This window comes from Helianthus annuus, chromosome 7 (assembly GCF_002127325.2).
Source record: "Helianthus annuus cultivar XRQ/B chromosome 7, HanXRQr2.0-SUNRISE, whole genome shotgun sequence".
Taxonomy (NCBI): domain Eukaryota; kingdom Viridiplantae; phylum Streptophyta; class Magnoliopsida; order Asterales; family Asteraceae; genus Helianthus; species Helianthus annuus.
In genome coordinates this window covers 137,487,073-137,499,736 of record NC_035439.2, presented here as the reverse complement: position 1 = coordinate 137,499,736, position 12,664 = coordinate 137,487,073, and the positions used below count along the sequence as shown (strand labels likewise).

General features: G+C 39.3%; 1 protein-coding gene across 1 annotated transcript; it reads right to left on the bottom strand.

Moving 5' to 3' along the window:
• Nucleotides 1–7,817: 7,817 nt before the first annotated feature.
• Nucleotides 7,818–11,592, bottom strand: LOC118480284. The gene is made up of 4 exons (XM_035975054.1): nt 10,975–11,592; nt 10,470–10,932; nt 9,922–10,343; nt 7,818–7,835 (listed from the first exon to the last, which is right to left on the bottom strand). Exons 1-4 carry the CDS (start codon nt 11,590–11,592, stop codon nt 7,818–7,820), a joined length of 1,521 nt encoding a protein of 506 aa, XP_035830947.1.
• Nucleotides 11,593–12,664: the final 1,072 nt, after the last annotated feature.

Genomic DNA, 12,664 nt, shown 5'->3' with positions numbered 1-12,664 from the left:
CCGGGTTCTTTGTAAGACTCAAGTCTAAAAAAATATAAATCGGCAATAGCTAATTGCAAAATTAAGTCGTAAAATTGTGAATATGAAATCGCAAAATTGTTTTTTTATGGTTACTTAATCACAAATCACACCATCAACGGCAATGAATTACCCCTAATTTTTTTCCCAATCGCCATTCACGCTAGTTATAGTTATCGAGGTCGCAAGTAATCAGGATAGCAACAGAGCATAATTGCATTCAAGAAAAAACTTAACTTATGGATTCAAGAAAAAAGGTATTTGGCCAATAATCTTTCAAGTTTTTTGGATGTAGACATTTTACTTGTTTTGTTTGGCTCATTACATCTTTGCCTATGTGTTTTTTTATTTGGGCTAAATACATTCTGGAATATATGGAAGAAAAAAAATGGAGGCCCATATTTTTTGTGGCCCTAGGCTGTAGCCTAAAATGTTATGCCTATCGATCCGACCCTGAGAGGACTCGAGTGTTGCCTGCCTGGCCTTTCCCTCATCAGGTGCACTTTTTGTACATGTTAAAAATCGTGTTACAAATAAAATTTTCAAACGGAGAGCCGATAAATGATGTGATATATAGCATGCATAATGCCTCCAGGGTCTTAAACTAATTTACAATGATGTGATATATATGCCAGAATGTGGTTTCGGATGTTTAGCAACGTTTAAATTAATCTACCATTGCTCCCAGAAAGATAAACATATCTTCATCATTAACATCATCATAAATAAATCAATCAAGCACGTAGAGAAAGTGATTGATCGCAATATACATTTAAGTTTATTGCTAAAACCTGGCCAAGTAGGTGCCATATAGACAAGTGTTAAAGCCTTAGTTGGTTTACCTTTATTGAATTAAATATATTATTAATATAATATTTAATCTTTTAGCCATTATAATCATTTATATTATATTAGATCAAAATATATTAATAACCTATTAATATTTAGTTGGTAATTGTTGATGGACCATATTACCCTTATTAACTAATTAGGTTTCCTCTTGGTTGTATATATAAGGAGATTATTAGAGAGTTTAGGAGTTAGACAAGTTACACAATTTAGTGAATTACACAACCCTCATAACATCATTCTCGGCTCTCTCTCCATAATCGATTCTTCCCTAGTCTCGGTTTCATCACCATCATAACTTTACACCCTAAGGAGGAACCAGATCATCCTGACAAGTATGTCGAACTCAATGGCTGCATCTCTGACTGGATTCTCTGCTGGCCTGTCTGCTGTAACAGGTATGTTATTCATGTTTTCCATTATGTTTAAACAGAACTGATCCAACATGTGATATCAGAGCATATGTTAATAAATTAGTTCTGTTTTCGTATGCATTATTCTGGGATCATAATCTGGAAAACAGATTTTTTTAAAGCCTTATATAATCACGGCTAGTTTCGAGTTCCAATGAATCGAAATCACAGTTTCGGAAAAGTATATTTGATAAATTGACTCGAGACCATAATGGGCAAACCTAATATCCGAAATCTGTTAACAAAATCTTAAAATTAAGATTTCGGAACCCAGAATTATGTTTTTTATTTTAGGGTTCATCTTTCGTTCTAAGTAAAACTCGAAAATTCCTTAAGTTTTGGAATATAATTTGGATTAGTGGGTGTTTTTACTGATTTTGATCTGAATTTTATCTACTAAAATTTTCGAAAGCTGTTAAAGAAATAATCAGTTATTATTTTCAAAATCTTTGATAAGTTTAGATCTTAAAACAGGAAACATTATCCACAATCCCAAAAATTTCGAGTTTCCAGTTATTATCACAAAACAGCTATTAACAGTGGTCTCGAGACCATCAGATTATGACTCGAGATCATCAGTCTCGACTCGAGACCGTAAGGTCTCGACTCGAGACCGTAAGGTCTCGACTCGAAATCATCAGGTCCTTAAATCTTCACAACTCGAGACCAACAGATCTCGACTCGAGACCACAAGGTCTCGACTCAAAATCATAAGGGCCTAAAATCTTTACAACTCAAGACCATCAGATCTCGACTCGAGACCATCAGGTCACAACTCGAGACCATAAGGTTGCAACTCGAGACCATAAGGTCACAACTCGAGACCATAAGGTTGCGACTCGAGACCAAGGTTGCGACTCGAGACCTCATAACTGACTCGAGATCTCATAACGCAGTCGAGACCTAACTCGAGACCTGACTCGAGACCTGACTCGAGACCCCATTACCTTAGGTTGTTTCATGTGAACTAAATTTCAGCTCGGGGCTCCGCCCCGAACCCCGTGCTAACAGGTGGTTTGTTATTAAATACTTGGTTTTGTTAACACTAAATTAACTAAAATCAGAATCAGATAATTTTTACAAAACCAAAATAGCTTAACTTGAATAAACTTCTGGTGTATTAATTCTGGCCAAAGTTGATTTAATACATCTATTTATTGTTCAAGTATTATAAAAAGCTATGTTGAGTATGCATTACAAACGTGAAATGTCTTAATTCTGGCCAAAGCTAATTTAATTCATTTATGTTTAGCGTGCTTGACAAGTGCATAACTAACGTGATTGTCTCATTTCTGGACAAAGCTGATTTGTAACGTTTACTTTGCACACATACTTAAATGATTACACTTCTGGCCAAAGCTGATTTGTCTTCGTTTAAGTAGAATTTTTAACTAAGTCTATTATTTTGATGTTAGTAATAGACAATATCACAGCTTCATAATTAAAATGGTCATTATTTATGCCTGCCTTAGTATAACATGCCCTTAGATCACATTAGGACTTCTTTCTTAGTATCATAACTTGCTCATCTTATTTCCACTATCAGCACCCAATTGTGGGATTCCACCTTTGACTGGTGATAACTTTGCTGAATGGAAGGATGCCCTCATGCTTACACTAGGATTGCTGGATTTCGATTATGCTCTTAGAGAGAATAAGCCAGCGGACATTACCACTCAAAGTACTGCTGCTGAGCAGATAGTTCATGAAAAATGGACTAGGTGTAACCGCATGTCTCTCATGTTCATGAAGCAGTCCATTCATAATGCAATTAGAGGATCTATTCCTAATTCTGAGGATGCTAAAACCTACCTGGCTTCTGTGGAGGCTCAATTCAAAGGAACATCAAAGGCACACGCTAGCACTCTTATCCTCAAGCTGGTGACGACTAAGTATGATGGGAGGAGCGGCATTCGCGAACACATCATGATGATGCATGACATGGCCAATAAGCTGAAAGGGCTAGAAATGGAAATCAGTGATGGTTTTCTTGTTCACTTCATCATCACTTCGCTTCCTTTGTCCTATGAAGCATTCAAGATCAATTACAACACTCAGAAGGACAAATGGACGATGAGTGAGCTGGTCGCTATGTGCGTACAGGAGGAAGAGCGTATGAAGATGGATCGCACTACTGATGTTGCTAACTTCACCACCTCCAACTCTAAAAAGAGGAAGCACAATCATCAAAGGAAGGATGCTTCTAAAGTTCAAAAGCCAAATCCTAATACAAGTGCACCTTCCAGCTCTAAGAACTCCTTAGGCAAACCCTATTGCAAGTTCTGTAAGAAAACAGGACATAAGCAAAAGGAATGCCCTGACTTTAAGGAGTGGCTGGCTAAGAAAGGTAACGATTTTTTTCATGATACTTGAGTCCTTTAATTTAAATGTTCTTGCTAATTCTTGGTGGTTTGGTTCTGGTTCTATGGTTCATGTAACTAACTCTACTCAGGGATTCCTTTCAATCTGGAAGCTGGGAAGAAACCAAAGAACATTGAAAGTTGGGGATGATCGGGAATTAGAAGTGAAGGCCATATGAACATTACAATTATTTTTGAAAACTGGTTTATGTATTAAACTTTATGATACCTTATATGTTCCTGAGGTAACTCGGAACCTTGTATCAGGACCAAAGTTAGACATGGACGGTTTTGTGGTTTCTCATGGTCATCGCAAATTCTCTATTCTCTATGATTCCGTTGTTTATGGTACTGGCATTCTGGATGGTGGTCTCTATAGATTAGAACTAGATGATAATTTTTCTAAATCTTTGTTGTCATATAATATTAATGAATCACTCACAAAGATGAAACAGATTCGAGACTTAGAGACTTCATCCATGTTGTGGCATCAACGTTTAGGCCACATCTCAAGAGAACGATTAAATCGTCTCGTAAAGGATGAAGTCTTACCTCCTCTCGATTTCACTGATTTTGGAACATGTGTCAAATGTCTTAAAGGCAAAATGACATCAGCGAATAAGAAACGTGCCACTAGGAGCTCTAATTTATTAGAACTCATTCACACTGACATTAGTGGTCCCTATCAAATCGCTGGCATCACAGGGCATACTTCATTTATCACTTTCATTGATGATTATTCTCGTTACATGTACTTGTATCTTATTAAGGAAAAGTCTGAATCTCTTACAACTTTTAAAGATTATAAAGCTGAAGTTGAAAAGCAATTAGATCGTCAGATTAAAGTTGTGAGATCAGATAGAGGCGGTGAATATTATGGAAGACATGCTGATGTGGGTCAAGCTCCTGGTCCATTTTATGAGTTTTGTAAGGGCCAGGGGATTGTGAACCAATACACCATGCCTGGTACACCTCAGCAGAACGGTGTCGCTGAACGAAGAAATCGTACCCTTATGAACATGGTGCGCAGTATGTTAGCTGTAACAACTCACACTAAAATTTATACTTAGTAAGATTAATTATCTATTAAAGAAACCCTAACTAAGAAACCCAAGTAATTCTGCACTAACCCTAAAATTTTCAGAACAATCGGAATCAGGATCAGGGCCCCTAAAACTCAAGGGGGTAAACCCTAATCAATATTTATCTACAGAATTCGTTGTTCAAATAGAAATGTATCGTACAACTGACTCTCCTAGGCTATGCAGATGACCAGGCTACCCTAGGCCATAGGGGTGTGCCCCGCGAACGCGACAGGCACGGGCAAACCTGTCGCGACACGCGGGAGGTACCAAATTCGGGTATATATAGGGGGTCTAGGACTGAATCAGATTGCTCACTTTGATGTTAAAATTCATAATATACACTGAGTTATACGTAAATTACTATCAACACACACAAATCACGGAACGCTGCCGCAATCAGGGTAATAACTCGATCGTTATTACGATTCAACGTCCGATCGATTGAAACTATCCAACGATTGTTTAAGTGCCGCTCAAATTGAGTTTACACTTTGTTATTCATCGTGATTTCGACTTGAATGTTTGAGTGCTGTTCGAACTCGGACTATACTCTGTCATTCGTTGTGAATCAGTTGAATTGTTAAGTATTGCACTTGTAAATCGTTGTGAGGGTTTAATCTCGTGAAGTGTCGTAACTGCTGTATTAGTTACTAACCCGTTTGTGTGTGCATTGTTATTTAAATTAGGTTAAAAGGCTAATCAGTTGGCTTATACTCTGCTCGTTAAATCTGCAATGTGAGTCATTCTCTTTTTATCAACTGTTTTACAAAACTCCAAGTTATTTTCCAAAGTTATAATTACAGGGATTAAGTCTATGTAATCACCAAATTACAGCCGGTATGTGGGGTTTTGTATACATTACTTGTTTCCCGTCACACTTGGACAAACGGGTGGCCAAGGGGTGATCTGACCACAGTCACAGACACCATTGGACAAATGGGCTAGCCAATGGATGGTCGAGTGACAGATACTGTGGGTAGTTGGTTTGATATCAGAAACATTGTAATCGCTCTTAATACTGTGAATTATAACAAATGTGTCGTTTTCAGTAAAACCGAATGATTCACTCAGTATTTCCCCGCTGACAAAACCTTTTTCAAACATGTTTCAGGTGATCTGTTGTGAGCAAAGAAAAGTGCCGTGAAGCACTCCCAGCTTAGAAAAGTGGCTCAATGTAAATAAATAAAGAAACATGTTTTGAAAATAAAGATTTCCCTAGGAAATCACATTATTGTAAATTACGGGAATTTATCCCTAAGTTATGAAACGGGCAGTTTAAATTATTAAAAGATCCTGTTTCTAGTGAAAACCATCACTTTATTATCATACCAAACCAAATTTCTAGTGTTTATTTTGACCCGTTTGATGATCTAGTGAACTTCGCCACTTTAACGATACATCAACGCATCAATTACAATCCGACATAATTTATACACTAAAACTAAAGTTATTACATAATGCAACGGGACTAAAGTACCTTTAAAGCACACCTTTTCCGCGGGTATCACTTCCGGCGTGTCCACTTGACGTTCCGGATTCCTTGCCTAAAGAGTTCAATTTATAACAAAAATTAGAACCCTTTCATAAGCTTTAACGCATTATTTCTTAACATATTCGAATCTGCGTTTTTCCCAACTTTTAACATTTTACCCTCTTTTAGGCATTTTATCAAACACCTAACGGGTCAGATTTTTATATGATTTAAACCAAGTTCATGACTCGAGTTTATCACCACATTTAACTTCAATTTGACTACATGTCTATATGTTAACATCAACAACTTAGAGTTTTTCCTCATAATTTCAGTTTACACTAGAACAAGAGTTTTAATCCTAGTGTTCATCAAGTTCTACTAACATGCTAATCACCCACTACGGTGATTTTGATCTATACAATTATCATGCAAGAATTTGACAAGAAATCATCTAGGGTTTGTCCCTAAACCTTACATTACTTCCAATTTCATGTTTACTACACATAATCAAGCTCTACATTCGATTTTGATCACACACATGAACTTTGAATCGAATGAAAATGACCTAATTCAACATACCTTATGATCCCCTTGACGAGGTGATCACGATTCCATGTTCAGATTTCGATTATTGCTTGATTTAGGCCTTCAATTTACAGTTTTTCTTGTGAACTAGGGTTTTGAAAAGTGTGGGTGTCGCCCTGGGTGTTCTTGGTCGATCAGGCCTCTCTCAAATGAGGGGTTTTATTTGTTTTACTAATTTAGTAAATAAAATTCAAGTTTTGACATTATTAGTCCCTCTACTTATCCAACATAACTTTTGTTGTTTTATCCACAATGTAAGTTAATTTTTTTAACTTGTTAGTTAACTAGGTTACAATTTCTAATTGATAAATTCTCGTTTATTTAAACTTTATATTATTATAAAGTTTTATATTTTCGGGATGTTACAAGTCCACCCCCCTTAAAGAGGGTTTCGTCCCCGAAACCGAATTACTTACTGAATAATGTAGGGTAGAGCCGTTGCATTTCTTCTTCGGACTCCCACGTAGTATCCGCACCCTTCCTGTGCTCCCATTTAACCTTCACTTGGTTGATCCTTTTGTTTCTCAAACTCTTCACTTTACGATCTAGAATAGCAATTGGCTTTACCGCGTAGTTGAGGCTATTATCCACCTCGATATCGTTGTAGTGGACACGAGCAGTTTCGTCCGCTAAACATTTACGGAGATGTGACACGTGGAATGTGCTGTGTACTCCACTCAACTCCTCAGGTAGCTCGAGTCGGTATGCTACCTTTCCAACCCGTTCCACGATTTCGAATGGCCCAATAAATCTTGGGCTCAACTTTCCTCTTTTTCTAAATCGAATTATCCCTTTCCACGGCGATACTTTCAACATTACCTTATCGCCCACTTGAAATTCTATTGGCCTCATTCGTTTATCCGCATACGATTTTTGTCGATCCTGAGCTGCTTTTAAGTGAGTGCGGATCAAGTCGATCTTACAATTTGTAGCTCGGATTATATCAGTCTGGGCTAACCCCCGCGGACCAACTTCTCCCCAACAAACTGGGGTTCGGCACTTTCTACCATATAACATCTCGTATGGAGCCATTTTAATACTCGCGTGATAGCTGTTGTTATATGAGAATTCGACTAAGGGTAAATGGACATCCCAACTGCCCCCAAAGTCGATAATGCAAGCACGCAACATATCTTCCAACGTTTGTATTGTTCTCTCGCTTTGCCCATCCGTTTGGGGATGGTAAGCAGTGCTAATGAATAGCTTGGTTCCCATTTGCTCTTGGAAACCACGCCAAAAATCCGAAGTAAACCTGGTACTCCGTGACGCGCCACAATCTCATTGGTATACACTTCTGACATCTTCTCTGATGTATAAGTCTCACGAATCGGAATGAAATGTGCACTTTTTGTCAATCGATCCACAACTACCCATATGGCGTCAAAACCACGGCTGGTTTTGGGCAGTTTGGTCAGCAGGTCCATCGTAATTTGTTCCCACTTCCAAACTGGAATGTCTAATGGTTGCAGCTTACCGTACGGTTTTTGATGCTCTGCTTTGACTTGTAAACAAGTCAAACACTTCTCCACGTACTTCACGATATCTCTTTTCATTCCGGGCCACCAATAATTGTGTTTTAAATCATTATACATCTTGGTCGCCCCCGGATGTATCGAATAACGAGATTTATGGGCCTCGTCAAGTAAAAGTGCTTTGACTCCACATGTATTTGGAACCCAAATTCTCCCAAATCGAGTTTTTAATCCTTGGTTGCCGACCTCCAAGTCTTTTAACTGCCCTATTATTCTTTCCTTTTTCACATTCTCTTCTCTTATTGCTTCACTTTGAGATTTCCGAATTTGGTCGAGCAATCCCGATGTCACAATTAGTTGCATCGATCGGACTCGAATAGGCGCATAGTCTGTCTTTCGGCTTAACGCGTCCGCTACTACATTAGCCTTCCCGGGATGGTAATGTATATCACAATCAAAGTCCTTGACGGTCTCCAACCACCGCCTTTGCCTCATATTTAATTCCTTCTGATCGAAGAAATACTTTAAGCTTTTGTGGTCGGTAAAAATAGTGAACTTTACCCCGTACAGATAATGCCTCCATATTTTCAAGGCGAACACCACTGCCGCTAGCTCGAGGTCATGAGTAGGATATCTCTTTTCATGAGTTTTCAGCTGCCTTGAGGCGTAGGCTATAACCTTACCTCGTTGCATCAGAACGCAACCAAGCCCCGAATGCGAGGCATCCGAGTAAACTATCATATCATCCGTCCCATCCGGTAATGACAATACCGGTGCTTGTGTCAATTTTTCCTTAAGCGTTTGAAACGCCTTTTCTTGGTCCTCGCCCCACATAAACTTCTCCTCCTTGCGGGTTAGTTTGGTCAGTGGCATGGCAATTTTGGAGAAATCTTGTATGAACCTCCGATAATAACCCGCAAGCCCCAAAAAGCTTCTGATTTCCGAAGGATTCTTCGGTGGATTCCATTTCGCCACGGCTTCTATTTTTGACGGGTCTACTAACACCCCGTTTGCATTAATGACGTGCCCGAGAAATTGCACCTCTCGCAACCAGAAGGCACATTTTGAAAATTTTGCATACAACCTTTCCTTTCTGAGCGTCTCCAAGACTTCGTACAAATGTCTTGCGTGTTCCGCTTCGTCCCTTGAGTATATTAAAATGTCGTCAATAAACACTATTGCCGACTTATCTAACATAGACTTGCAGACCCGGTTCATGAGATCCATGAAAGCTGCGGGTGCATTTGTTAACCCAAAGGACATTACCAGGAATTCGTAGTGTCCGTACCGCGTACGGAAAGCCGTCTTCGGTATATCTTCCTCCTTGACTCTCAACTGGTGGTACCCCGATCTAAGGTCGATCTTGGAGAACCATTTAGCACCTTGCAATTGATCGAATAAGTCGTCAATTCTTGGAAGTGGATATCGATTTTTCACCGTGAGTTTGTTCAATTCGCGGTAATCGATGCACATACGCATACTCCCATCCTTTTTCTTAACAAACAACACCGGTGCGCCCCACGGTGACACACTTGGGCGAATAAAGCCTTTGTCGAGGAGATCTTGAATTTGAGACATTAACTCTTGCAATTCTGAGGGTGCAAGCCGATACGGTGCCTTGGCCACGGGTTTCGCGCCCGGAATCAATTCGATCCCGAACTCTACCTCCCGTTCCGGCGGTATTCCTGGTAGGTCTTCCGGGAACACATCAGCGTATTCGCGTACTACCGGCACGTCTTCAATCTTTAGCGACCCTTTGTTTGGTTCATTTACGTATATCATGAACGCTCTACATCCGTGCTTCATGAGCTTGTAAGCTTTTATCATTGAGCACATAACAGGTTTTCCTTCCTTCTCGCCACGTATGATAATCGATTTCCCACTTGGAGATGTTAGTTTTATCTCCTTGCGGAAACACATGACTTTCGCATTATGTCGGGATAGCCAATCCATTCCGACCACTACTTGGAACTCTCCCATGGACATAGGAATTAAATCTATCGGGTATTCCTCATCATCTATGCTTATCTTACAACCTCGACATATATCACATACAAGAAAGTTTTTGTTGTCACCTATTTCTACCTCTAATGGCATAGGTAATTTTGTTAGTACAAAGGAAGGATGTCGAATAAGTCCATGTGAAATAAAGGACTTATTCGCACCCGTATCAAATAACACATGAGCAGGAATTGAATTTATGGCAAATATACCTGAGACCACATCGGGCTCCGTTTTCGCCTCCACTGCCGTTAACTGAAAAGATCTAGCTTTTGCTTTTGGTGCTTCGGTGTGCGCACTCTTGTCTTCCCTCTTTCCGGACAATTCCGGGCACTCGGATTTCTTGTGACCCGGCTGATAACATTTGTAGCATACCGAAACTTTCCCCGGGCACAATGCAGCCGTGTGCCCTGTCTTCCCGCATATAGGACACGGCTTGTCCTTAAACCGACACTCACCCTTGTGCCCTTTCCCACATACTTTACAACTTGGCGAGCTATTTTTTCCTTCTTGCTTCTTTGATGAGTCATTTACGCGTGCCTTTTTTGTGGGACTTGGATTAACCACTTGCGTCCTTCTTTCACCCCTCTCAATTTGTTTCTTCAACTCTATCTCTCTTTCCCGAGCGGCGTTGATGATTTCGGTGAGGGTTTCGTATTTTGAGGGAGTCATGAACTCCCGATACTCTGCGCTTAGCATATTATAATAATAATACACCTTCTGTTCTTCGGTCGTCACCAATTCATCACAAAACCTTAATTTGTCAAGAAAGGTTCCCGTGATTTTATCAATGGATTCGCCCTTCTGCCTAAGCTGGATAAATTCTTCTTTGATTCGATTGATAACCGCTTTGGGACTGTGATGTTTAAGGAAGGGTACCTTAAACTCATCCCATGTCATCGCCTTCGCTTCTTCGCTACCGATTTCCTTTTTCTTATTATCCCACCAGTCTTTTGCTTGACCTCTCAGTTGACCCGTGCCATACACCACGAAGTCATTTGCGTCACAGTGGGTTCTCTCAAACACCCCTTCTATATCACTTAACCACCTTTGGCACACTATCGGATCCACTTCCCCGTTGTAGAGTGGTGGTTTGCATGCCATAAATTCTTTGTACGAGCAACCCTTACGCTCTACCAATTTCTCCTTAGCTAAATTTGCATTATCCTCCAATTTCTTTATTCTTTCATCCACCACTGATAACACCGTGTTTTGGATTTTATCGATGAAACCCGACAAACTGTTCTCGATTGCTTTTCCTACCTCTTCAGCAATCACTTCTCTCATTTGTTCGGTGACTCTTGGCACCGCTTCGTCATTTCCCTTATCCGTCATCTTTGAAACTGAAATGTTTACATTTAAGCGTTAAACATTTCGTTTATAACATTGCTTCTTTTGTTTTGGTTTAGTCAAGTTCTCAACTTGCTTTAACCGTTTAAATTTGGTGCACTTCCCGGGTTTAAGTGTGTTAACGCACTCTTCCCATGCACTTTAATTTCCTTCTCATTCATATATAAGACATAATTTGTTAACATAATAAGTTAATTCTTACCGGACGATCGATCAAGCTTGAACCGAACACTTTTGTTGACAACCTTAAGCTCTGATTACCAACTTGTAACATCCTTAATATTTGAACGGAATATAACTAATAATTATATTGACTAAGGTACAAATAAAAGTTTACAAAAACACTTCGTCTTCTTAAAAAAAACATACATACTTGTTGTAATACCAAAACATTGTACAATAGAACTTAACAAGTTAAAAGTTATCCCTTGCTAGTAAACAAACTACTAGTTTAAGGGAATTAAGACATGTTTAACAAAAGTATTTGCAACATAATAATGTTCTAGACATAGTTATATTTAGTGCGGAAGCTTCAAAACACGTGTTCGGTTCTTGCCAAGCATGCTTGATCATCATCCGAGGGAACTCATCCATACCTAAGGTCAAACACTAAAATATTAGTTTTGACAATAATACCATACGTATAAGCGAAATTTGACCACGCAAAGCATCAAACAAAATATAATTTTTGTTTTCTGGGTTCCACCGTAAATTACGGTGTCACCGTAAATTACGGTGGACCTGGAATGTTCCTGGTTCTGCCGTAAAACAGGGGCTTTCCACCGTAACATTTTAATCTCCACCGTAAATTACGGTGGAACCGTAATTTACGGTGGACTCTGCATTCTTGCCCCTTGATTATTTTCCAACTTTTAAAGACCATAACTTTTCACTCGCTTGTCCGTTTTAGCCGATTCTTTTACCTATGAGTCTGTAATAAGATTACGGACCCAACCAAATAGTTTGTACATCACAAAAACCGAGATACTAACGCTCGGCTCATGGTTTCTTGGTTTCAATTTCTACAACCCATTAACAAGATACATGTTTCCATAAT

Coding starts and splice junctions, on each gene's coding strand:
- LOC118480284 (XM_035975054.1), bottom strand. CDS start 11,592: ATGACGGATAAGGGAAATGACGAAGCGGTGCCAAGAGTCACCGAACAA. Junction 10,933..10,974: donor TGACGACCGAAGAACAGAAG/GTGTATTATTAT, acceptor GAGTATCGGGAG/TTCATGACTCCCTCAAAATA. Junction 10,344..10,469: donor GGAGCCCGATGTGGTCTCAG/GTATATTTGCCA, acceptor CTATGCCATTAG/AGGTAGAAATAGGTGACAAC.